At 43.0% G+C, this 27,917-nt stretch overlaps 1 protein-coding gene across 1 annotated transcript in view; it reads left to right on the top strand.

Moving 5' to 3' along the window:
- Positions 1-902: 902 nt before the first annotated feature.
- The window catches only part of LOC126234622 (uncharacterized), a 45,535-nt gene continuing 18,520 nt past the window's right edge, over positions 903-27,917 (top strand). The window contains exons 1-2 of the mRNA XM_049943351.1: positions 903-1,023; positions 11,366-12,252. Coding sequence (XP_049799308.1) covers positions 11,392-12,252 — 861 coding nt within the window. The 5' untranslated portion in view covers positions 903-1,023; positions 11,366-11,391. The remainder of the gene's footprint in view (positions 1,024-11,365; positions 12,253-27,917) is intronic.

Below are 27,917 nucleotides of genomic sequence, written 5' to 3'. Positions count from 1 at the left end.
TTATGTTTGAAGCTAATTTTGTTATCAGTTAGATTTTCAGTTAGATTCGTCACTTCAGTGGGTAAATTACCAAAGAGTTTTGTGGCTGCATACCCCTTTCATTCCGTGCCACATTAAGGATCATTGATGATTACTATAAATAAGTTCTCTTTCTATTATGTTACAGTTATTTTGGAATTGCAACTGGTCGTTGGAAACAAACTTCTCACAGTATTAAATGCGCTGCAAAGCTGTGGAAAGTATGCATAACTCTTTAGAGAACTGTCTTCTAGAGGTTCTAGTATCGTTATTATGTGCTTCTGCGCGACATAATTCTCCCTCTAAAAACAGTAACCAAAGAATATCAAGCAATAACATATTTTTGAATGAAAGTAGAAAAAGTAAGTCAATTTTTGACATTTTCATCTCCAAAGGCTGCTATTATTCGTAACTTAAAGGTTTTAGAGATAGGGCGCTTAAGATCTACTGTACAACTTGTGAAATCCAATGCAGGTTCTTATCAATAAGCGATTGTCTATTACCTTTTTACTTATAACACTGCCTAAGTATCACTAGAATGGAAAGACTCTAACGCGTTTCAATGAATTTGTGGATAGAAAAGTTGTACTTGACATCTTCCCAAAGCTGCGTTAGCTGTTCTCATCTTCTAAGAGGTGGAATAAGATTTATCTCATGTAGACGATTGATCGAAACCGGTTACAACATTTATTTCCTCATCACAGATGTGAAGGTGTAATAGATGTCAAACGAACCTGACAGCAGCACTGTTTGGCACTGCGGACTTCGTTTGCCGCCTCTCTGCCTCGACACTTACGCAAACTTCATCCCCTCCACACTTTCATATCGCTCTCCCTGTCCGCACATATACGCCTTCCAACGTAAGCACCACTTACAATGCAGAACGTCTGTTATCACTGCATCAGAATCCTACTGGCCTGCTCCGGCGCAACAGACCTGCGAACGAAGAGTGTGGAATATCTAAGACTCAAATCTGCTGCTGACATTTCTTACTTACAGCTAAAGGTTAGTAGCCAAGTGTAAAACTCTTTCTAATTATGACATTTACTACAATAAAATGTAGCACTTCTTTATGTGCATTGTGTTTGTTTGTGGACTGCAATGTGAGTAATACCACTGGAAGAAGTCTCATGAAAGGGATCTTAAAAAAAAAAGTGTCGCATATCCCTACAGGATGTATATTGGTCGAAACTAAGAGAAAACGTCCTGTAATTATGTGTCCGAAAACCAATACCTGTTGTCATGTAGGCCAATCTGACCTCTCATTGCCGTCTTTGTTACATAGAAGTGAAAACAACCATAGGCAGCATTTCTTCGCAGTGAATTACGCACTATCTCTATACAGGGTGGTCAGAAACAGTATGGAGAGCTTGTAAGGCTATTGCAGGCTAGGTTGTGCTGAGAAAGAATTGTTAAGAAAAAATTCAAGCAGCCCGCCAGAGACAGTGTCGCCAAACGTGTTATTCGTTTGGTTTCCTAAGACCGAACAAGTGAGCCACACAAAAATTGGACTTGGGGCGGTAGTAAGGATCGAACCCAGACCAAAGGCTTAGGCAGTCTCGTGCGCTGTCATGTAGGCTACGAGAACAACTGAAATTAGTTTTATCCGGTGGGCCGATTGAATTTGTGAGCGCAATGACCTGATTGGCTAACTTGAACGCTTATTAATTTGAAAACGGTGAAACGTATCGAATTTTTTCGTTGACAATTACTTCTCAGCCCAGGTTTCTCTTAAAACATTTCAGACTATTTTTTGAGCTCCCCGTGTATAATAGGAAATGCCCTGATCGACTGATCATCATCCAGTCCAAAACCGCTAACGACAGACACTTGAAGTTTTGAGAGAGCGTTGACCTTATACACTCCTGGAAATGGAAAAAAGAACACATTGACACCGGTGTGTCAGACCCACCATACTTGCTCCGGACACTGCGAGAGGGCTGTACAAGCAATGATCACACGCACGGCACAGCGGACACACCAGGACCCGCGGTGTTGGCCGTCGAATGGCGCTAGCTGCGCAGCATTTGTGCACCGCCGCCGTCAGTGTCAGTCAGTTTGCCGTGGCATACGGAGCTCCATCGCAGTCTTTAACACTGGTAGCATGCCGCGACGGCGTGGACGTGAACCGTATGTGCAGTTGACGGACTTTGAGCGAGGGCGTATAGTGGGCATGCGGGAGGCCGGGTGGACGTACCGCCGAATTGCTCAACACGTGGGGCGTGAGGTCTCCACAGTACATCGATGTTGTCGCCAGTGGTCGGCGGAAGGTGCACGTGCCCGTCGACCTGGGACCGGACCGCAGCGACGCACGGATGCACGCCAAGACCGTAGGATCCTACGCAGTGCCGTAGGGGACCGCACCGCCACTTCCCAGCAAATTAGGGACACTGTTGCTCCTGGGGAATCGGCGAGGACCATTCGCAACCGTCTCCATGAAGCTGGGCTACGGTCCCGCACACCGTTAGGCCGTCTTCCGCTCACGCCCCAACATCGTGCAGCCCGCCTCCAGTGGTGTCGCGACAGGCGTGAATGGAGGGACGAATGGAGACGTGTCGTCTTCAGCGATGAGAGTCGTTTCTGCCTTGGTGCCAATGATGGTCGTATGCGTGTTTGGCGCCGTGCAGGTGAGCGCCACAATCAGGACTGCATACGACCGAGGCACACAGGGCCAACACCCGACATCATGGTGTGGGGAGCGATCTCCTACACTGGCCGTACACCACTGGTGATCGTCGAGGGGACACTGAATAGTGCACGGTACATCCAAACCGTCATCGAACCCATCGTTCTACCATTCCTAGACCGGCAAGGGAACTTGCTGTTCCAACAGGACAATGCACGTCCGCATGTATCCCGTGCCACCCAACGTGCTCTAGAAGGTGTAAGTCAACTACCCTGGCCAGCATGATCTCCGGATCTGTCCCCCATTGAGCATGTCTGGGACTGGATGAAGCGTCGTCTCACGCGGTCTGCACGTCCAGCACGAGCGCTGGTCCAACTGAGGCGCCAGGTGGAAATGGCATGGCAAGCCGTTACACAGGACTACATCCAGCATCTCTACGATCGTCTCCATGGGAGGATAGCAGCCTGCATTGCTGCGAAAGGTGGATATACACTGTACTAGTGCCGACATTGTGCATGCTCTGTTGCCTGTGTCTATGTGCCTGTGGTTCTGTCCGTGTGATCATGTGATGTATCTGACCCCAGGAATGTGTCAATAAAGTTTCCCCTTCCTGGGACAATGAATTCACGGTGTTCTTATTTCAATTTCCAGGAGTGTATGTTAGCATGTTAAGAATGGATTTTTCGAAATTCCACCCCTAGGGGGTGAAATGGGGAATGAAGGATTTTTGAAAATACACTATGTGATCAAAAGTATATGTACACCTGACTGAAAATGACTTAAAAGTTCGTGGCGCCCTTCATTGGTAATGCTGGAATTCATTATGGTGCTGGCCCACCCTTATCCTTGATGACAGCTTCCACTCTCGCAGGCATACGTTCAATCAGCTGCTGGAAGGTTTCTTAGGGAATGGCAGCCCATTCTTCACGTAGTGCTGCACTGAGGAGAGGTATTCATGTCGATCGGTGAGGCCTGGCACGAAGTCGACGTTCCAAAACATCCCAAAGGTGTTCTACAGGATTCAGGTCAGGACTCTGTGCAGGCCAGTCCATTACAGGGATTATTGTGGTGTAACCACTCCGTCACAGGCTGTGCATTATGAACAATCGCTCGAACATGTTGAAAGATGCAATCGCCATCCCCGAATTGCTCTTCAACAGTGGGAAGCAAGAAGATGCGTAAGACATCAATGTAGGCCTGTGCTGTGATAGTGCCACGCAAAACAACAAGAGGTGCAAGCTCCTTCCATGAAAAACACGACCACACCTTAACACCACCGCCTCCGAATTTTACTGTTGGCACTACGCATGCTGATAGAGGACGTTCACCGGGCATTTGCCATAACTACACCGTGCCATCGGATCGCCACATTGTGTACCGTGATTAGTCACTACACACAACAAAATGCTTTATTATTCCAGTCTCTGATCACAAATGAATTCTTTAGACGATGAGCGGTTTCAGTCTGTAATGACCATCTTCAGATCTTTTTTACACCATTTCCTAAAGTGATACGACCATAATGGCATCGTCAAAACATATAATCAGCATAGCATCGTCACATAGATTTAAAATATGGTGTAGAATACGCCACATCGTCCACATAGTGATTATTGCCAACTAGCTACTGAGGTACCTCAGCTATGCTGATTATATTTATATGTTTTGATGAAGCCATTATGGACGTATCACTTCAGGACATGGTGTATAAAAGATCTGAAGATGGTCATTACAGACTGAAACCGGTCATCGTCTAAAGAATTCATTTGTTATCAGAGACTGGAATAATAAAGCATTTTACAGTATTGGATCACTGTTTGTACAAGCAATTATGTCGCAATTGGTGAAACTGCACACAACGTTTTTCGAATGTTCAATCGTCCAATATTTACGCTCCTTACACCAAGCGAGGCGTCGTGTAGCATTTACCAGCGTGATGGGTGGCTTATGAGCAGCCGCTCGACCGTGAGATCCAAGTTTTCTCACCTCCTGCCTAACTGTCAAAGTACCTGCAGTGGATCCTAGTGCAGTTTGGAATTCCTGTGTGATGGTCTGGATCGATGTCTGCCTATTACACGTTACGACCCTTTTCAACTGTCGGCGGTCTCTTTCAGTCAACAGACGAGGTCGGCCTATACGCTCTTGTGCTGTACGTGTCCCTTCACGTTTCCACTACGCTATCACATCGGAAACAGTGGACCTAGGGACGTTTAGGGGTGTGGAAATCTCGAGCACAGACGTGTGACACAAGTGACACCCAATCACCTGACCACGTTCGAAGTCTGTGAGTTTCGCTGAGCGCCCCATTCTGCTCTTTCACGATGTCTAATGATTACTGAGGTCGCTGATATGGAGTACCTGGCAGTAAGTGGCAGCACAATGCACCTAATATGAAAAACGTATATTTTTGTGGGTGTCCGAATACTTTTGATCACATAGTGAATGTCGCTGTTATGGCAATCTTGTAGCGAGAACTGCGAAAATAGATATTTACTTTCTCGGTCAGAAATAAAAGAAAAAAGCGTTTTCAGAATTCTTGGAATTTCAACCCATAAGTGGGTGAGATAGTGGGTGAAAAATAGTTTTTGAAAAGAAATCATTAGTGAAGAACTACTACAGCATTTTTAAAGCTCCGTCTATGAAAATTTGTACTATGCGTCTCGGTTAGAAATAAAAATATACATGATTCTGGAAATCCAATCCCTAATGGGATGAAATAGGACCTGGTTGATACTTTGACTTATTATCGCCCGTCCCAAACCACGACGGATAGAAACTTGAAATTTAGAGAGGGTGTTAATCTTATACTGTAGGTACCGTTTAAGAAGTGTTTTTCGAAATTCCACCCCTAAGGGGATGAATCAATGGGTGAAAGATTTTTTGAAAATATATCGCTGTTAAGACAATTTTGAAGCTAGAACTACGGAAATTGGTATTTGGTTTTACACTGTTTGCGCAGTGTGTTCATTTATGTATGAGCAATGGGTGTAACAACACAAAAGTTCGATTACATGAAAAAAAAAAACTGTATAGGCCATACAGTCGACGTGAGCGAAGCAGCGTGCGCAAGCTAGTTTCAAAGTATCTGGCTCCACTAGAATTGGGTCACGTGCATTAGACACGGTCCTGTAGCGTCTACACATTGTCAATGGTTTGGACATACTCTGATGGCTTTTAACGTCCCCACAGCGAGAAATCCAACGAATTCAGGACGATGAATGGGAAGGCGAGGCTACCATGCCTCCCTCGACCAATCCATCGCCCATGAAATGTAGCGTGTCAGATATTCAGAACGTGCCTCTGAACATAGGCCTAGGAGATGGCAGAACGAAATCTACGTCACATGCAAGCCCTCTCCCTTCAGTTCAGAGTCCTGAGGCGCCATATTGGCTTCCAGTTGAAGCCCATATGTACGTAGACCGTTTCTGAGCGCCAGGAAATTGAGGATCTCTCAAAAACCCGTCGTTAAATGTATGATTCGACGTAATAAAACGACGATAAACGTCATATACGTTGTTAAGAAATTATTGTAACTTTCATACCGAACTATGAGAGTATGTATGCTGTTTGAAGGTAATGGCACGGATCCATCAGAAGCTCATTGTTCTTGCTACAATTTGTCATAATTAAATTTTAGTTAGTAACACAGCTATGATTAAAGCTCCCAGGAGATGGTAAGATGCTAGCAATAGTGACTATTGTGTATTTGTGTATTAAACCGGGTCCTAGAAACGACGGAGAGGATTCGTCCTGCCGTAGTCCTCAGTGTTCACAACCCCACAACAGGCCACAGCAGTCCACCCACCCCACCACCGCCCCACACCGAACCCAAGGTTATTGTGCGGTTCGGCCCCCAGTGGACACCCCCCCCTCCCCCCCATGGCGATCCCCAAGCCTGGAAAAGGCACAACAAGATCTCGACCGATAAACCTGCTCTGTGGAGCATATTTTTGTCTCCAACAAAAGTTGTTTCTTATTACGTAATCTATCAATCCTAGACATTTGTTTTTGCGCCAGATGTCTAGGAATGATAGCTCACGTAATAGGGAACAACTTTTGATAGAGAAAAAATGTTTCCTGATGCTTCCCGGCGACGCTTGGCGTATTCAATATGATAGTGTTGTCTGTAAGTCAAACATCTGCGCCACGTGAAAGCAGATAGGCCGAGCTTCTAAAATATCTTTCTCCACTTAGAGACACTCATATTCAAGATATTCTCGTTAAAAGTCACTCTATCAATTTGCTGGGGTAGTTAGTGTACACATGCAGCACATTGTTAGTAGACTCTGCCAGTTCGGTGCAGTCTCGTCGCTCGAGGTCCAGTGAACTCAATAAAACGACACCTGGGTCAAAACTTATATCGAAAATTGGAGTACTTACAAATAAAAACAATGTATGTGGCAGTTCTGTATGTGAACCGTCGTGCGTTACGCAGATATGTAGAACCTCGAAGTCGTCCTTGACGTCTTGAACAATACCTTAAAAAGAGTTTCTCAACACTTTTAAGCAAATGTTCATTACTCTTGTGCCAACATCGAGCCACATGGGACTTGATTATTCCGCGTAATTAGTTGTCTGACCTGTTAAGTCAGGGATTCCTGGTGCCCATTTAAATGGGAATGGAAATGCTGCTGAACCACGCCCAATCCATCGGTCTCGAAATTCTGCGTCAAGAAACTCAAACACCTGAAGAGGAAAGGGTGCTGTAGCTCCATCCTGTTGTAATTTGAAGTAAAATAATGGAAGAAAACAGGCAAAATATGGACAGAGCAAAGGAGACAGGAACACAGCCTAAGAATGAAGAGGCTTTGGGAACAGAAAAAGAAGACGGAAACAAGAAAAACACATGTAACCATGTCTGTGACATGACCGAGTAAGAATATCCATTCACGTACGTTTCGAAAAATATGGTCCAAAGTCATTCTGGCCCATGATGCGGGCTCCTTTCCAACTCTTTGATATAATAGGCATTTTTCTTAGACCAGGAAACTGCTTTCCTTCTGTGTGAACTGCCATATGTCTTACAGTCTAGGCTAACGAGCCGTCAAAGTCTTTCCGGGACAAGTCCCCGTTTTTCACGTAAATGTCCTGGTGTCCCGAGAAAATCATCCGGGGCTCATAATTGTACCGGTTTTTAGTCTAGAAACACAATAGGTTTAATAATAGTTCCCAAATAATTAAATATTTGTGAAAAACCAATGTCCCAGAAGTAGGACGTTATAGAAATATATTTTCACAACATATACCGCATTTGGTTTAAATCGTTTTATTCCTAAAGAAAGAGAAAGACATATGTTGGAAAGAAAAGCAGTTATTACTTATCCGCCGTCTCTAACTTGCCAACCTTCCACATTATGGCCAAAGAGACAAGTAAAACCAAAACCAATGGAGGCATAAATGACCATCATTTAAACCATTTCTCCTAACGGGACTGCAGCCATGTGGAAGTAAATTTTGTGAAGAATGTGAGCAACGCTGCATTTGTTAGCGGTGCTTATGGACTATTCTTTGGCATGTAATGCATGCTTTTCCTGACAGCGGTTAAGGGTAGCGCATTGTTGGTAGATTTCACTTACTCAGTCACAAAGCTTCAAGTCTGTCGGGTCTGGAACACTGAGCTACAGTTCTGATTTATAAGTCGACGGAGGATCAACTCTACGGACAAAATTACTGTACTACTGTTAGTAGTGAGAGAGTGTGAACATTAAACTCAGAAAGTGTGGTGTCTGATGAAAATGCCCAAGCGGAAGTTTTCATTTAATGAAGCGTTAAAGAAAGTATTTCCATTTTTTAAGGAAAGTGACGTAAATGATTAGGTTGGGTATCCGATATACAGATCGGTGTTTAGTGCAGGTCGCTACGGGAGGAGTGACATAAGAGATCACCTCGAAAAGAAGTACAACGAAACGCCATCGAGATCTACAAGTAGAAAGAAGATGAATTCGTTTTTTTAAGGATGCCTGATTTAAAACCGCCAGCTGAAGAAGGTATCTTTGCGTATCATGCCATCTGTCACAGCCATAGCTTTTGATAAAATGACTATACTTTTTCTTTGATCAGTAAGGTTTTCGAGTGACCGAAATATTGTTGTGCTAGAACTAAATATGGAGCAATTGTTATTAATGTGTTTGCCTCCCATACTCTTACAGTAATAACTAATTAATTACTAAAACAAAGTATGTTTCTATAATGACTCATGCATCAAATCACAAAGCAATGAAAATATTCGATTAGTGATTCGATATTACATTCGTGGTTTCGCTTAAAAGTAAACATTTTGGATATTAGCGATGTTCCATACGAAACAGCTGATACACAAATTCAGTGTAATGAGAAAATTTTTCGTTTAATGGACGAAGTAAAAACATGAAAATACTAGCTTTGTAGGACCCGACAGTAATATAACACAGCATGTTTATCAAAAACTTCAAACAAAATGAAATAAATCACTTAGGTTGTTGGCTGTGGGGCTTATGTTTTGCACTGCAATATTCAATCAGCAGCAGAATGTTTGCCAATTGATGTTGAAGTGATTCTGTTCAAACTTTCCAAATATTTTGAAACATATACTGTCGGAACCCGCGCTTTAAAAGAATTCTATGAGTTTATTGGCGTTTAATACAAGTCCCTGTTAAGTAACAGTCTGTTCTTCCTGCGTTGCAGAGGGCCCTGGATAGTTTTGAAGGAGTTCAGTCATACTTTTTGTCCTATGACAACTGCCCTCAAATTTTGGATTTCTTCTCTAACAGTCATTCGCCATTATGATTGAGATTAGTAGCAGATAAATTAGAAGTTTTTGTTGCTACCATTAAACAAACTGAGAGTCAAAAATATCTCACTCACCGAAACTTCTGATTTAATTGACAATATCACACAAAATTTAATTTCTAGAAAGGTCGACAGATTATTAAGAACCGCCTTTAAGGAAAATCCTTCCAAAATTTTTTGATGACTGTGTGAATTACATAAAATACCGGACTTCAAGTCAGTGTTCAAACCTTCAGGTTATTTCTTGGATTCGTTGCAATAATCTATCCCACTGGACTAACGTTCAGGATTCACTTAGGCTCTTACCTCAATATGGTATTCTTCAGTCTGCTTTCAATGGGAACTCACTATTCGATAAGTTCTAACATGTTAAGAACATAATGGAAAAGCATATTAAACATTGGGTGATAAAGAAGTGCTGCTTGAAGAAAGAAGGACTGCTATACTTAAAAAATGTGAAACTCTTTATGTTTCTGTGGGACATGTAGAGAAGATTATAAATTTAGCGTTATATCTACCAGGTACAAATGCAGCAGTAGAAAAGGTTTCCAGTCTGATTAAAATCTACTGGCATGATGAAAAAGAAAGTGCTAGTTTTGATACAATGACAGCTATTGTTAGTGTGAATACTCATTTCAGTCTATCTTGCACAGAATTTTATGATTATCTTCGTTCTAACAAGTAACTGCTAGTATCAATTCATTCTTCTGGTAAATACAGCAAAGATAAATCTTAGGATGAAATGTATAATTTGTGTCTTATTACTGATTAGTATTATTGCATAGTTATTAAGATTAACAAATTGTACATATTTGAAATAGTGACTAAACATTGGAAAAAAATATATCCCAGCTATTGCAATAAATAAGTATATATGGCCCTTTTTTATTTCCAAAGAAAAGAATTTTATTTTATGTACTGTACCTACATTTTCCTTTCCATTTCACAAAATGAAGATACATTCTTGCTACGGCTTTTTCACTTGCTGCTTCATCGAATCCCTAGTATCGATTTCATAATAGCACGGTAACTGACAAGAAATGTAAGCATATGTGAAGTAAGGAAATTAAGTATTGGGTATGAGCACAAGTGTCCCGGCTTTTTGTCTTTGAAATCTGGTCAGCCTAGCACAGTCATCAGAGAGTAACAGTCATGAGCGAGACACAGCGTTTGGAAACTGAGTGAACAAACGCGACAGACTGCAAACTTCTGCTCCATGCCGTCGTCAGTTAATTATTTCACAAACATCGGTACACATTCTTTCGTTTTCAAATATCATGCATTGTAGAACGCAGTTATTCAAGTTCAGCTGCTCTCTTGTCAACAACTTTTACATAACTCTTATCATACGAATCAATTTCTGATGAATCATCAGCTGAACATTTCTCTTCATTGATGTGTGATAATTCACTCACCTGATAACTGGTGCTAAATTACATTATTATATCCCTTCCGTTTTTATTAATAAAATTATTTTCTGGGTCTATACGCAATAGTTCTGTCTCCAGTTAAAGCTGACACCCACATGACACAAATTATTCGTCGACGGTGTCTGCTTTACATCAGCCGTCGACCATCAGCCATGGGTTCACAGCTGAATTAATATAATCAGAACAATGTAATTTTGACTACAACGCTTTTCACCAGCTTCAAATGACGGATACGAATCAAACAACTACTTTTCTTCCACCTACACAAAGTGAAAGGGGGTACAGGGATTTGTTGGACCACATGTACATATTGTGTGGAATGGGAAGAGTGTGGTGTGTGTGTGTGTGTGTGTGTGTGTGTGTGTGTGTGTGTGTGTGTGACCATCAGAGGGAGAGAGAGAGAGTTATGATTACAGCAGGTAGTTTGTTTTATTCACTTCCCCCTTTTTCATTTTGCATATCTGCAAAATATAGAGCCATTTGCGTATGCGTGTTACCATGCAGTGTTTTATTCTGTCTACAGATTCGATTCAGAGGCAAGCTAACAACATGGAATCATCATCTGATACACGAGTGCCGCCACCTTCATGGATAAATCGCGATTTCATAGAATCAGCTTTGAAGAATGCAGAACGAAAGAAAATTATCGTCGATTCCATAAACGTCAAGTATGCAAATCCTGAAGGAGTTGGCTATACAAGCCTGATGTTCAGACTTACTGCCTCTCTGAGATCTGAAAATAGTGAGGAGGTACAGAAGAAAACCCTAATAGTGAAAACCACTCTTGAGTCAGGTGAACTGAAGGATCTAGTAGACAAAATAGATGTGTTCAAGTTCGAGGCAGAGATGCTACATGATGTTGTGCCACAGGTCCACGAGCAGTTGGTAGCGCTGGAGGGTGATGAGTTCCGGCCATTGGCAGCCAAGTGCTACCAATGGGGCCGGCAGCCCGCGGCTTTCCTCGTGCTGGAGGACCTATCAGCGGCCGGCTTCAGGTTGGCTCAGGGTGGCCAACCGCTAGACCTCCAACACTGCAGAGTCGCACTGCGGGCATATGCCCGACTCCATGCCTCTTCAGTCTACATGATCAGCAAACAGCCGCAATACAAGGACACGTTCCGTTTTCACTTGTTCACAGACAAAGACGCTCTGCAATTTATGGGATCTCTATGTAAAAAGTTAATGACAGCCCTAGCGAATGAGTTTGAGAAATCTCCTGGCTACGAGCAATATGGAGAAAGATACAGGGCATTTTCTGAGCGATTACTCGATGTTGCGAGTGAAAGAATGGAGCAGATCAGGAATCAAACAAAGCTTCTGGTATTGGCCCACGGTGATTGCTGGAAGAACAACATGATGTTTAAGTATGTGAATGGAGAAGTTTCAGAAGTCCGACTAGTTGATTTTCAGGTGAGAATGATGTTTCCTTGTTCAGTAATATCAGTGCTCATCTCACTAATCATATTTCGTAATTTATTTCTACAAATGTCTGGGCAGAACGTAACATAAACTATTTGGTTTAAAGTTGTGACGAGAGTTGTTATCATCCTCAGTAACTTGCTGAATATGCTGTTGCCTATATGGATAGAGTTAACTACGAGGGCGGTTCAGAAAGTAACCTCCGATTGGTCACAGTGCGGGTTGTGGGGGGAGTAGCGACGCCATCTGTGCGTTCACGCACTCAACAGGTCAGTCGGCATCAAGCCGTGGTCGAGTGAACGTCGTACCTGCGCTAGTTTAGTTTTTGTGGCAGTTTGAAATGTGTGCTGCAACAGAAAACCCCGCCAAATGTGAAGTGCGTGCTGTCATAAGGTTTTTTACAGCCAAAGGATATTCTGCAGCAGCTATTCATCGTGAGCTTTGTGCCGTGTACGGACCAAGAGTTATGAGTGAAGGAGTTGTCCGTGAATGGGTACGTTTATTTAAAAGTGGACGAGAAAACGTTCATGATGAAGAGAGGAGTGGTAGACCATCATTGGTGACTGACGAACTCGTTCAGACAGTTGATGCAAAAGTTCGTGAAAATCGACGTTTCTCAATGTCGGAGTTGTCTACTGGTTTTCCACAGATTTCTAAGACTCTCTTGTACGAGATAGTGACAGCAAGATTGGGTTACCGTAAGTTCTGTGCACGATGGGTGCCCAAAATTCTTACCGACCACCACAAAACTCAAAGAATGGCCTCTGCATTAGACTTTCTGTCACGTTATGAGGACGAAGGAGAACCATTGTTAAACAGAATCGTGACCGGTGACGAAACCTGGATTAAGTACGTGAACCCTGAGACAAAAGAACAATCAAAGATGTGGGCACATTCAAATTCGCCTACCAAACCAAGAAAAGCCTCGCAAGATTTTTCTGCCAGAAAACTGATGGCAACGGTGTTTTGGGATGCCAAAGGGGTGTTGTTGGTTGAATTCATGGAACGTGGTACGGCCATTAATCAAGACGTGTACTGTGAAACAATAAAAAAGTTACGACGGGCTATACAGAACAAACGCCGTGGTATGCTGACTTCCGGTATCGTTTTTTTGCACGATAACGCCCGTCCTCACTCTGCTCGCAGAACAACGGCCCTTCTTGAGTCCTTCAAGTGGGACGTTATCAACCATCCACCTTACAGCCCAGACCTGGCGCCAAGTGATTATCACCTCTTCATGCATTTGAAGAAATGGCTCGGGTCACAGCGGTTTGATGACGACGAAGAGCTCAAAGATGCGGTCACAGGCTGGCTCCAGGCACAAGCGGGTGATTTTTATGCAGAAGGAATTTCAAAGCTTGTGAAGAGATACGATAAGTGCCTCAATCGCTATGGAGACTATGTATAAAAATAGTGCAAAGATGTAGTTGTAAGATGTATATATTAAAATATTTTTATTTAACTTGGTGTATTTTTTTAAATCAACCGGAGGTTACTTTCTGAACGGCCCTCGTAAGTAGAGTTAGTATTTCTAGATTTTCGAAATGTTTCTTATTTAACACGGACCGACGCTTACTACAGCAAATTCGTCTGTATGGGAAAGGTATCTAGGATTTCGACTCATTTAAAGCTTCTTGGCTTGCAGAATCATTATGTCATCCCGGATAGGGACTCATCTGCCGGTGTGACATGACAGTCACTTATTGATATGCAGTATTTGGTTATTCTTCTGCTTAATTCTTGGCTGTTTTTGAGGAGAGTACAAGGTTTCATAACTAATGAAGACGGCCTCACATTATTTTGTTAGAAACGATCAGGCCCAGGTGTTGGTCCCATGGTCCAGTTTGACTGTTAGACGTGAATCGCAATGGACTCAAAGATGTGACGTGGTTTCCCAGGGGACTGCATTTTGCGGAAGTCGAGAGCGGTAACCCTTTGCTCCATACTTTGACACCCTGCATTCAGTCGCCAAATGTCAGCGGCTTTCTCCTTTGAAGGCAGTCTGCCCCTAAGCCACTGCAAGTCCCTAGTTTATCAGTGAGCATGACGAATACATTTCCTTCACGTTGATCTAGGAATGGGGTGTACTCAGTCAGCGTGAGAAAATTTGTTGCCTTTCATTCCAGATTTTGTTATCCAGTCACATGGGTCTTCCCCGTCATTGCGTTTCAGCGCGAAGGGAACACGGCTAGCAAATGATACCAACCTCTTGCATTTTAAGATGCCTTCTGGAGGCCCAAAATGGAAAATTTCTACAGGCTTGCGCAGTATTCACGCATGCATGTAAAGTGAAATACTCGCTGGTCACTTTGCCAATGGCTGGGAGTCGAGTTTTCCATGAAGTGGGAAGCTGGTTTTGATAAAGCGCAGTTGGAATCACGTTCGGCGTGACGTCATCTGGGACATCCGTTGTCCTGAGGTTGTCGGGGGCAGCCATGTTCTGTAGGCCAACTTGATCGTCGTTATCTGGTGCTGATTGGCGCGTTTCGTCACATATTTGCTGACCTTGGAGAGTTTTAAGTGTCGTTGATTTTCGCGAAAGCTTAATCCACTTTCTGACCAGCTCGCAATTTGTCAGATTTTACTACGCAACTTGTGTTGTTTGATTAGTTGTTTTTGTGTGATTTCTGTCCTCGTTAACTTTGCTTTCGTGAGCTACACAGATTTGGAAAGCATGTTACGTTTTCCCCACCAGCCTTCCAATTAATTTGGTACCTGAAGTTTGATGGTAACTGGCTCCAGAGCCCTTGTGAAATTTTTAAACGAAATCATCCCCCTTTAGGCTGTTAAAACATAATTTATTGCGATTGCAATTTTGACACGTGGTCATTTTCAAGCATTCTGCAGACAATCAGTCGTCAAACATAATACAATAAATATGAAACTGAGAAATGTGATGGTGCAAATTCAAAGCTATGTACGTACGTCGGATGTTGTAACCCGTTCAATAAAACATATAAAGCTGTGACATGCTATGTAAGAGTTGCATTTGATTTTATAAATTTGTTTGCTGTTTCATAGACCATTCACATTAGAAATAGACGGAAACCGCGTCTGTCAGTGCCACACGGAGAAACGTTGCTGTGAGTCAGGGAGGGGGGCTGCACACTTCATGGCGAGCCCCAAACCAAAGTACGCTTTTAGTGGGAAAGATAAATACGACATGGAGAATTTTTTAGTCTCATGTAAAGACAGTTTTCTCAAAAGCATGTCCGACGAGGCGAAAGTTAGCGTTATTAAATGGCATCTAGACGGAGGGGATAACTGAGAAATTTAAAGCAGCGAGACGCATGAGCGATCCGTACTGTCAAATCAGTCCGTTTGAAAGTGGGTGGACCCATTACTGGCATGACAGAATGTGACGCATCCATCTGGGCAATTGCTGCTCGTGTGGGACGAAGCGTTTCGGCAGTTCAACGGGTGTGTGCAGAACGGTTCACGGAAGACAGTAGAACACGATAACATGGATTAGGTCGCACCACCCAGGACACCCTCCGAGGAGATCAACACCTCATCCGAATGGCATTGCAGGACAGATCTGTGTCCTCCTCGGCTCTGGCGCAACAGTCGAATATTGTAACACATCGTACACTGTCAGGTGTGATAGTCAGTCGCCTTTCATTACGGCATGTGTTGCGTCTGCGTCGGCCACTCCTCCGCCTACTCTTGACGAATGTGCGGAACATGCTACACGGCAATGGTGTACGTAACGATGTTACTGGGGACAGGCATTGCATCAGATAGTGTCTTCAGACGACTCCACTTCCTGTTTGTTTGAGGCATGGCCGTGCTTTGGTTCGCCGAAGACAGGGGGTTCAAATGGTTCAAATGGCTCTGAGCACTATGGGACTCAACTGCTGAGGTCATTAGTCCCCTAGAACTTAGAACTAGTTAAACCTAACTAACCTAAGGACATCACAAACATCCATGCCCGAGGCAGGATTCGAACCTGCGACCGCAGCGGTCTTGCGGTTCCAGACTGCAGCGACTTTAACCGCGCGGCCACTTCGGCCGGCCGCAGACAGGGGGAGCAGCATCACAGTGACTGCATTTTCACATGACATACACCACAAACCAAGGCCATATGTTGTGGGATGCTATTCAGTGCAACCACAAATCACAACTGGTACGTGTCCAGGGAACTGTGATCAATGTGACCTACGTGAATGACATTCTGCGACCCATAGCCATATGCTTTCTGTGCTGCATCCCAGACGCCATTTTTCAGCAAGACAATGCACGACCGCATGTGGCTTGGTGTTACAGCATGTCAGTCTTTTTCCCTGGCCCTCCTGATCATCACACTTGTCGTCAATCGAAAATGTGTGGGATACGGTGAAATGAAGGTTGCAGCAATGTGACCCAGTGTCAACGAACACAGAGGAACTTTGGGTCCAGGTGAAAGCAGCATGGACGGCTATACCACAGGACGCCATTCGCGCCATTAAGCGTCGACGCCATCACGTATCGAAGAAGTTGTCAGGGCCCGTGGCGGAGCCTGCGCCTACTGGGCAACAGGACACATGATAAACCGAAGTGACCGATAATGTACATATCCTGTGAATATGAACGTCCCGTCACTAGTCGTTCAAGGTGTTCTCTTTTTTTTTTTTACATGAGTGTACTTCATCATAGCTGATACTATGAAGATCTACCCTTGCCATAAGAAATTCACACGACCGAAAACTGATTATGACAGAGGCAAACACATGAAGAAGTCCTGCAGTGGTGAGAACAAGAGACGCGATTGCAGTTTTTGTTTCTCATGCTGCAACCAGTGTATTCACTCAAAAAGAGTACCGACCACAACACTGCACAAGTCAGAACATGGAATCTCACTGTGATGTGCGTGCTGTTAGTGCAAATAAACAATCGAATAAATGAATTATACATCGGGTGCCTCCATACAAAAATAAACACGACAGTAGAAGCTAATCAAATTACAAATTAAACTAACATAATATAATCAAAGCATAAAATCCGAAACCACCTCCTTCCATCATGAATTAAACCACAGGATTAATTACAATAAAACTTTACGCACCATAAACATACATACAAAAGTAAACTTCCCAGGAACTTAACTTCTGTGTACGAACAGGCTACCAATTTTCTACCCGCAACTGAATCTTCGAAACAAACACATTTCCTATTTGCGCCAGTATTCAGGTCAGTGAATCCGTGTTGGTAACATTGTCTATGCCCAACAAAATGCTTGTAGACAGATTAGGCATTACAAAAAATCTGTGGGCATATGTGACTCCATCCACGTTTACTTCAAAGATAGCTTAACTTTTGATTGGCATACTGTCACTTCCAGTAGCAATCTTATTTTTTCATGGCTAACTAAATATACAACAACATCATTATTATTTACATGTTTTCACAATGCCTCTGAAACACAATTCCCGTCACTTCCAGTATCGACCAGACAGTCTACTGCTACATTATTAACAACAATATTTATAACACGTTACACTTTTTCAATCAATTCTTTCCTTAGCTCTGTCTCTGCCGATAAATCACTGTCAGTCTCCTTAAAAACTATCGATCTGCATGGTGTTGACCATTACGTGGCTTGGAGTTTCAACATCTTCATCATTGGTTCAAATGGCTCAGAGCACCACTATGGGACTTAACATCTGAGGTCATCAGTCCCCTAGAATTTAGAACTACTTAAACCTAACTAACCTAAGGACAGTACATACACCCATTCCCGAGGCAGGATTCGAACCTGCGACCGTAGCGGTTCCAGACCGTAGCGCCTAGAACGGCTCGGCCACTCCGGCCGGCCATCTTCCTCGTCGAAAGCAGCACAAAATTTTGGCTGACTTTCCCTCCATCTGCACGTCTACTCAAGTCACACTTATCCATTACTTTCGATTTTTTGCGACAACGAAAGCTGCAGGCACATTTTGCGGTTGGTCGTGTTGCGCTGCGATATCGATGTTGACTTGAGGGCCGACTTGGTTCAGATGCTAATCATTTCTGCAGAACGTACTGAAATACATGTCCTGTGAACATGAACGTGCTATCCCTAGTCGTTCAACGTGTCTTCTTTTTCTGAACTTGAGTGTATTTGGATGAGAGGATCAGGTAGCTCATGGGCTGCATTTGTTGCTTGTCTGACTGACAAGGTGTAAGCCTGCAAAGGCACCACCGCAATGCTGGATGCAGTGAGCCTACTGTCACCCCACTAACGACGTACACAGCGAGCAGTTCGTCACTGCGAGTGTTGCACTGAGTGTGTGTGATGCATAAAACTCTTCATCGAATTTAATTGAATCAGAAAATGAGAACAAATTGTGAACTACGACTGAGAAAAGATGACACATAAAGCCAGAGAAACTGCTTTTGCAGTTTCATTTTATTGTTTAATCAGGCCGGTTGGAGGTCAGCACTGATTAATAGAAACTGATGCAGTGTCTTAATATTTGAATGTTCTATGTGTATAGAAAGTGTTATTTTCACACACAAACAAGTGCAAACAAAATTAATTTATAAATATGCACCGCACAGGCTGACCTTGCCAGTGCACAGAATGTAACGCTCTTATGTTTATTTATTATATTTTGCTGATTACTTTGTGGATAACTTCGATAAGCTGTTTTTATTCATGGTGCTGCATCCCTTATATTGGTCACTGCGTAAAAGGTAAGGACAGCTGAGGTATTGTGACATGGCGGACTATTATTTAAGCAGGAGGTTTGGCTTTGGGTCGAGAGAGACGTTTGAATGGCACGCCCTCTGTGACGGACTGGCCGTGCGTGGTTTGCATCCCGTACTGGATGTGAGTGGGGCGTGTCGTCTACTGCCTAGAGAGAGCTCCCTGCTCCAAGTGGTGGCCCTAGTTCTGTGAATGACCGCTGACTGGCGTAACGTCAGTTCCATTGTTCGCGTATGTGCTCGTATAGCATAAACCGTAACTGGTACAATAAGTAACGATACGTCATACAAAAGAGAGGAGCATTACCAATCTGCTGGTGTGCAGATATGAACTGTAATCAAAATATGTTAAAAGATACGGCACCGATAAGTTTTTCATACCTACAGTTCAGGAAAAGGTTAATAACTTGGTTATTACACTGAAGAGTGAAAGAAACACCTGCCTAATATCGTGTAGAGTTACGCGGACAAGCAGAAGTGCCGCAACACGACGTGGCATGGACTCGACTAATGTGTGAAGTAGTGCTGGAAGGAAATGATACCACGTATCCTGAAGGGCTGTCCATAAATCCGTAACAGTAGGAAAGGGGTGGAGATCTCTTCTGAATAGCACGTTGCAAGGCATCCCAGATATGGTCAATAATGTTAGTGTCTGGGGAGCTTACTCGCCAGCGGAAGTGTTTAAACTCAGAAGAGTGTTCTAGGAGTCACTCTGTAGCAATTCTGGACGTGTGGAGTGTCGCATTGTCCTGATGAAATTGTTCAAGCCTGTCAGAATGCACAATGGACATGAATGGATGCAGGTTATCAGACAGGACGCTTGCGTATGTGTTACCTGTCAGAGTTGTATCTAGACGTATCAGGGGTCCCATATCACTCTAACTGGACACACCTCACACCATTATAGAGCGTCTACCAGCTTGAACAGTCCCCTGCTGAAATGCAGGGTCCATCGATTCATGAGGTTGTCTCCACACCCTTTCACGTCCATCCGCTCAATACAGTTTCAAACGAGACTCGTCCGGCCAGGCAACATGTTTACAGTCATCGACAGTCCAATGTCAGTGTTGATGGGCCCAGATGAAGCGTAAAGCTTTGTGTCGTGCAGTCATCAAGGGTAGACGAGTGGGCCTTCTGTTCCGAAAGCCCATATGGATGATGCTTCGTTAAATTGATCGAACGCTGAAACTTTTTAATAGCCCAGCACTGAAATCTGCAAGAATTTGCGGAAGGATTGCACTTCTGTCACGCTGAACGATTCTCTTCAGTCGTCGTTGGTCCCGTTGTTGCAGTATCTTTTTGCCGGCCGCAGTGATGTCAGATATTTGATGTATTTCCGGATCTCTGATATTCATGGTACACTCGTGAAATGGTCGTATGGGACGCTACCTACCATCGCCACCTCGGAGATGCTGTGTCCCATTGCTCGTGCGCCGACTATAACAGCCGGCCGCGGTGGTCTAGCGGTTCTGGCGCTGCAGTCCGGAACCGCGGGACTGCTACGGTCGCAGGTTCGAATCCTGCCTTGGGCATGGGTGAGTGTGATGTCCTTAGGTTAGTTAGGTTTAAGTAGTTCTACGTTCTAGGGGACTTATGACCTAAGATGTTGAGTCCCGTAGTGCTCAGAGCCATTTGAACCATTTGACTATAACAACGCGTTCAGACCTACGTAAATCTTGATAACCTGCCATTGCAACAGCAGTAACCGGTCTAATAACTGCGGCAGACACTTGTGTTACATAGGCGTTGCCACCGCATGCCTATGACAGTTTCTTTTGCGCTTCAGTGTATTTAATGTACAGAAGAGATTTAGCGTTCAGTCAACAGTTCTCAGCGAGGCGCTTCGAGTCATATATTAAACATGATTTGCGGCGTAATTAATTAAGCAGTGAGACGCATTTAAATGGATCTTATTTGAAAGGAGAAAATATAAAAATGCAGTAAATGAAGCAGGCAAAAAGGAATACAAACGTCTCAAAAATGAGATCGACAGGAAGTGCAAAATGGCTAAGCAGGGATGGATAGAGGACAAATGTAAGGATGTAGAGGCTTATCTCACTAGGGGTAAGATAGATACTGCCTACAGGAAAATTAAAGAGACCTTTGGAGAAAAGAGAGACACTTGTATGAATATTAAGAACTCAGATGGAAACCCAGTTCTAAGCAAAGAAGAGAAAGCATAAAGGTGGAAGGAGTATATAGAGTGTCTATACAAGGGCGATGTACTTGAGGACGATATTATGGAAATGGAAGAGGATGTAGATGAAGATGAAATGGGAGATACGATACTGCGTGAAGAGTTTGACAGAGCACTGAAAGACCTGAGTCGAAACAAGGTCACGGGAGTAGACAACATTCCATTAGAACTACTGACGGCCTTGGGAGAGCCAGTCCTGACAAAACTCTACCATCTGGTGAGCAAGATGTATGAGACAGGCGCAATACCCTCAGACTTCAAGAAGAATATAATAATTCCAATCCCAAAGAAAGCAGGTGTTGACAGGTTTGAAAATTATCAGTTTAATAAGTCACGGCTGCAAAATACTAACGCGAATTCTTTACAAACGAATGGAAAAACTGGTAGAAGCGGACCTCGGGGAAGATCAGTTTGGATTCCGTAAAAATGTTGGAACACGTGAGGCAATACTGACCCTACGACTTATCTTAGAAGCTAGATTAAGGAAAGGCAAACCTACGTTTCTAGCATTTGTAGACTTAGAGAAAGCTTTTGACAATGTTGACTGGAATACTCTTTCAAATTCTGAGGGTGGCAGGGACAAAATACAGATAGCGAAAGGCTATTTACAATTTGTACAGAAAGCAGATGGCAGTTATAAGAGTCGAGGGGCATGAAAGGGAAGCAGTGGTTGGGAAGGTAGTGAGACAGGGTTGTAGCCTCTCCCCGATGTTCTTCAGTCTGTATATTGAGCAAGCAGTGAAGGAAACAAAAGAAAAATTCGTAGTAGGTATTAAAATCCATGGAGAAGAAATAAAAACGTTGAGGTTCGCCGATGACATTTTAATTCTGTCAGAGACAGCAAAGGACCTGGAAGAGCAACTGAACGGAATGGACAGTGTCTTGAAAGGAGGATATAAGATGAACATCAACAAAAGCAAAACGAGGGTAATGGAATGCAGTCGAATTAAGTCGGGTGATGCCGCGGTAATTAGCGTAGGAAATGAGACACTTAAAGCAGTAAAGGAGTTTTGCTATTTGGGGAGCAAAATAACTGATGATGGTCGAAGTAGAGAGGATATAAAATGTAGACTTGCAATGGCAAGGAAAGCGTTTCTGAAGAAGAGAAATTTGTTAACATCGAGTGTAGAGTTAAGTGTCAGGAAGTCGTTTCTGAAAGTATTTGTATGGAGTGTAGCCATGTATGGAAGTGAAACATGGACGATAAATAGTTTAGACAAGAAGAGAATAGAAGCCTTCGAAATGTGGTGCTACAGAAGAATGCTGAAGATTAGATGGGTAGATCACATAACTAATGAGGAGGTGTTAATACGATTGGGGAGAAGAGACGTTTGTGGCACAACTGGATTAGAAGAAGGAATCGGTTGGTAGGACATGTGTTGAGGCATCAAGGGATCACCAATTTAGTATTGGAGGACAGCGTAGAGGGTAAAAATCGTAGAGGGAGACCAAGAGATGAATACCCGAAGCAGATTCAGAAGGATGTAGGTTGCAGTAGGCACTGGGGTATGAAGATGCTTGCACAGGTTAGAGTAGCATGGAGAACGGCATCAAACCAGTCTGAGGACTGAAGACCACAACAACAACAACCCAAGGATTTCTACTAGCCCTCGTCTTTTTACCTACTTGGTCCTGTGCTACCTTCACTACTTCATCCCTCAGAGCTACCCATTCTTCTTCTAATGTATTTCTTTCCCCCATTCTTGTCAATTGTTCCTTTATGCTCTCCTTGAAACTCTGTACAACCTCTGGTTTAGTCAGTTTATCGAACTCGAATTCTAGTCACCCATGACTATTAAATTTTCGTCTCCCTTCACTACCTGAATAATTTCTTTTATTTCATCATACATTTCTTCATCATCTGCAGAGCTAGTTGGCATATAAACTTGTACTACTGTAGTAGGCGTGGGCTTCGTGTCTATCTTGGCCACAATAATGCGTTCACTATGCTGTTTGTAGTAGCTTACCCGCACTCCTATTTTTTATTCATTATTAAACCTACTCCTGCATTACCCCTATTTGATTTTGTATTTATAACCCTGTATTCAACTGACCAAAAGTCTTGTTCCTCCTGCCACCAACCTTCACTAATTCCCACTACATATAGCTTTAACCTATCCATTTCCCTTTTTAAATTTTCTAACCAATCTGCCCGATTAAGGAATCTGACATTCCACGCTCCGATCCATAGAACGCCAGTTTTCTTTCTCCTGGTAACGACGTACTTCTGAGTAGTCCCCGCCTGGAGATCCGAATGGGGGACTATTTCACCTCCGAAATATTTTACCCAAGAGGACGCCATCATCATTTAACCATACAGTAAAGCTGCATGCCCTCGGGAAAAGTTACGGCTGTAGTTTCCCCTTGCTTTCAGCCGTTCGCAGTACCTGCACTGCAAGGCCGTTTTGGTTAGTGTTACAGGGCCAGATCAGTCAATCATCCAGACTGTTGCCCCTGCAACTACTGAAAAGGCTGCTGCCCCTCTTCAGGAACCACACGTTTGTCTGGCCTCTCAACAGATACCCCTCCGTTGTGGTTGCACCTACGGTACGGCTACCTGTGTCGTTGAGGCACGCAAGCCTCCCCACCAACGGCAAGGTCCATGGTTCATGGGGGGTTGATCATTACTCTAGACATATCTCAATTCTGAATAGTGCATTGGAAAGAGGAATAAAAGTCTGATGAGGAAGTGGTGCCATATCCATAAATGCCGTAATATTTGACTGTACGAAGAGAATTAATTAGTTTTAAGTACTTCAACGACGCTTTGCAATTGTTTGAATTTAAAAATTCTGGATGAATTGTCGCACGTGGCATTAAGTGCAAGATATGGATTTGGATTTGAATTTTAGCGCGCATCTAGTGGCGCAATTACATTCTCAGTAATACTTATGTGTTAAAAATTTAAATTACGGTGATTAAACTACGAAACTCGTTAAGTGTCATAGGTGTTAGATTTTCCGTGAAAGGGTGATCTGAGGCTATAAAAGGGCAACGGTCATCTTATTCGAGGACGGTGTTCGGATCGACTTGATTGAGGCAACATGTATGTGGGTCCGAACAGTGCACCAGCCACACTCGTTTTGGAAGATAGGAGCTTTTTGGGTCGTCAGTTGTGGGACTTCGATTTATTCACATGAGTTCGCTGTGGACTAGTCTAAACTTTGATTATTTTCTGCTTCTAGATCTGCAGAACTTATGATTTCTCGCGTGAAGTCGAATTCTGACTCTGATTCTGTACAATGAAGTTGGACGTTGACTCAGTTTGCCTGAGAGAGACTTAGATTATTTCTGCTACTAACCACACATAGGTTATTGCATCGTGTATCGGTTAGATTCAGTCTGGGTGTGAATTGCTTTGTAATTTATCTCCATTTAACGCTTATGTCTGAACACAATCTGTTTTTTCCAGTTGTTTTAATATATTTGATTTTGTGTTGTGAATTCTCTAACCACTACATTGCGGGCTCCAATCACTATCTGCTTATTTAACGGAGTAACTGGTTTTACCAGTCTTCGAATTAATGTGAATATTTTGAAGAAAATAAAATTTATTATTGGAAATATTGAGTTGCGGCTTGTTATTTTGCGTAATTTGCATCTACGTACAGCCTAGTTAGCATTTGTCTTTGCTGTTTAATATGCAACTTACCACTGAGGCTTTCACTTTGCTTTCCACAACTTCAAGCAATAATTGATGTTTCTCGACGTACCTCTTCAATAGGGAGTAATTTAATTATTATGGGAATTACTGCTCACCACTGTCAAAGCCAGTAAGGAAACTAATTACTATATCAATTCATTGGGGTTGATGCCTGCTGGTGATTTGCTGCAGAGCGTGACCAGTTCGGAGCGTCATCATCTTCATCATCATCATCATCATCATCACCTTCTCCTTCTTCTTCCTCCTCATCATAATCATTTTCATCCTCTTCTTTGTGATGGTAATAATTTTTTCTCCAGAATCTCCTCTTCTCATAAATGTACACTACTGCCCATTAAAATTCACCACGACGATGACGTGCTACAGACGTGAAATTTAACCGACAGGAAGATTATGCTGTGATATGCAAATGATTAGCTTTTCAGAGCATTCACACAAGGTTGGCGCCGGTGGAATCACCTACAACGTGCTGACATGAGGAAAGTTTCCAACCGATTTCTCATACCCAAACAGCAGTTGACCGGCGTTGCCTGCTGAAACGTTGTTGTGATGCCTCGTGTAAGGCGGAGAAATGCGTACCATCACGTTTCCGACTTTGATAAAGGTCGGATTGTAGCCTAGCGCGATTGCGGTTTATCGTATCGCGACACTGCTGCTCGCGTTGGTCGAGATTCAATGACTGTTAGCAGAATATGGAATCGGTGGGTTCACAAGGGTAATACGGAACGCCGTGCTGGATCCCAACGGCCTCGTATCACTAGCAGTCGAGATGACAGGCATCTTATCCGCATGGCTGTAACGGATCGTGCAGCCACGTCTCGTTCCCTGAGACAATAGATGGGGACCTTTGCAGTACAACAACCATCTGCACGAACAGTTCGACGACGTTTGCAGCAGCATGGACTATCAGCTCAGAGACCATGGCTTCGGTTACACTTGACGCTGCATCACAGACAGGAGCGCCTGCGATTGTGTACTTAACGACGAACCTGGGTGCACGAATGGCAAAACGTCAGTTTTTCGGATGAATCCAGGTTCTGTTTACACCATCATGATGGTCGCATCCGTGTTTGGCGACATCGCGGTGAACGCACATTGGAAGTGTGCATTCGTCATCGCCATACTGGCGTATCACCCGGCGTGATGGTATGGGGTGATATTGGTTACACGTCTCGGTCCGGTCACCTCTTGTTCGCATTGACGGCACTTTGAACAGTGGACGTTACATTTCAGATGTAACTCGACCCCTGTAAAACCCTACATTTCAGCAGGATAATGCACGACCGCATGTTTCAGGTCCTGTACGGGCCTTTCTGGATACAGAAAATATTCGACTGCTGCCCTGGCCAGCACATTCTCCAGATCTCTCACCACTTGAAAACATTTGGTCAGTGGTGGCCGAGCAACTGGCTCGTCACAATACGCCAGTCACTACTCTTGATGAACTGTGGTATCGTGTTGAAGCTGCATGGGCAGCTGTACCTGTACACGCCATCCAAGCTGTGTTTGACTCAATGCACAGGCATATCAAGGCCGTTATTACGGCCAGAGGTGGTTGTTCTGGGTACTGATTTCTCAGTATCTATGTACCAAAATTGCTTGAAAATGTAATCACATGTCAGTTCTAGTATAATATATTTGTCCAATGAATACCCGTTTGTCATCTGCATTTCTTTTTGGTGTAGCAATTTTAATGGCCAGTAGTGTATATTGTTTTCTTTGGTTTTAATGTATTTGTCTTGGTCCATACTCTTTTCGAATAGTCGTAGCACTTGAAAACCGAATTTAAATGCTTTTTCCAGTACAGAGTCAGTTTCAGCTTGCCTTTTTTGCGGCAATACCAGTTTCCTGCGGATATTTCGTCGAGATTTCATCAAAACCTGGCCAGCTTTTTTGTATCGAACAGTAGGCATAGGTGGATTAAGGTGTGAAATTGAAAAATAATATCTCATTAAAATCTCTATTAAGTAACGATAACTGACTAATAATGCTCTTTTAGATGTTGACTCAGTATTTAGCAGCAGGTCTGATGGGAAGTTGAAGTCCATGCTTCTTGAATTGCATCCTTTCCTCTGATGAAACCTCCCAAAATTTTTTGTGTCTAACTTTGGACACACCTGGATTAAGGTCTGAAGTTGAGAATAAAATACTGTTTCCATTAAGTGATGATAAGAGGCTATATAAATATTTTTTTTTACATATTGATTCACTGTGTTTGTTGTGGTGATGGCAGTAAATTGAAAACCAGGCTCATATTAAAATATCCATTTGATTAATTTGTATCGAGTACTACTACTAGCAGAATCGGTTTCCATTTAGTGAAAGCATTGCTGTAACGAGATGAAATGCATTCCATACGTATTAGCTGTTTTCCTCAGCGAAGAAACAGCTTTTTTTTTTTTGCTGCTTCGAAATGTTTCTTTTGGCTTTGTGTCTCTGTTTGACTTCTTTCTGTAATTTCTCATGCTGTGTTCACAAGGAAAATCGGGTTGCTATGTCATAAGAAGTCACAACAAAACGAACCAATTCGACCATAAGTCATCAATTTGTACATCCGTTGCCCCATACTTTGTGGAGTATGACATGCTTGAAAATTGCATCAGTGCTCATGTGCAGATGTCAATAAGTCTAATCACAATCTCAACTATGTAAGTTGAAGCTTGTTCTGCCAAGCTGTGATTTGTTCCAGCAAGCAAAACTGGGATGAGCTTTATCAGGCCATGATATTAACGTTGCTGTCTCATTAAAATAAGCATTAAAGAGAGAGGGGAAATTTACTGTGGTGTATAAATCTCGCAAATGGAATTTACTGATTATGATGATAATGAGATAGATGTGAAAATACTATCAATAATTTTTTGATGTTGTGTACACATATACATTATCAACATTACCCCCTTGAATGTATATCCACTTGCCTATCAATTTGTTCCCCTGAAAGTGGATCAACTTAATTAAAAAATGAATCACCTTACCCCAAAAACGTGTCAACAGATACTGCGAATCTATCAACTTGCCCCAAAACTGTAGCTACTTGCTCCAAATATTTTGCCAGAGGAAGTTTACAATGGCTGTGGAAAATAAAGTGAAAGACTCAATGGTAACCTGCATATGAGAACATTAACTCTT

This window comes from Schistocerca nitens, chromosome 2, assembly GCF_023898315.1.
Source record: "Schistocerca nitens isolate TAMUIC-IGC-003100 chromosome 2, iqSchNite1.1, whole genome shotgun sequence".
Classification (NCBI taxonomy): Eukaryota; Metazoa; Arthropoda; class Insecta; order Orthoptera; family Acrididae; genus Schistocerca; species Schistocerca nitens.
This window is presented reverse-complemented; position numbering and strand designations above follow the sequence as displayed.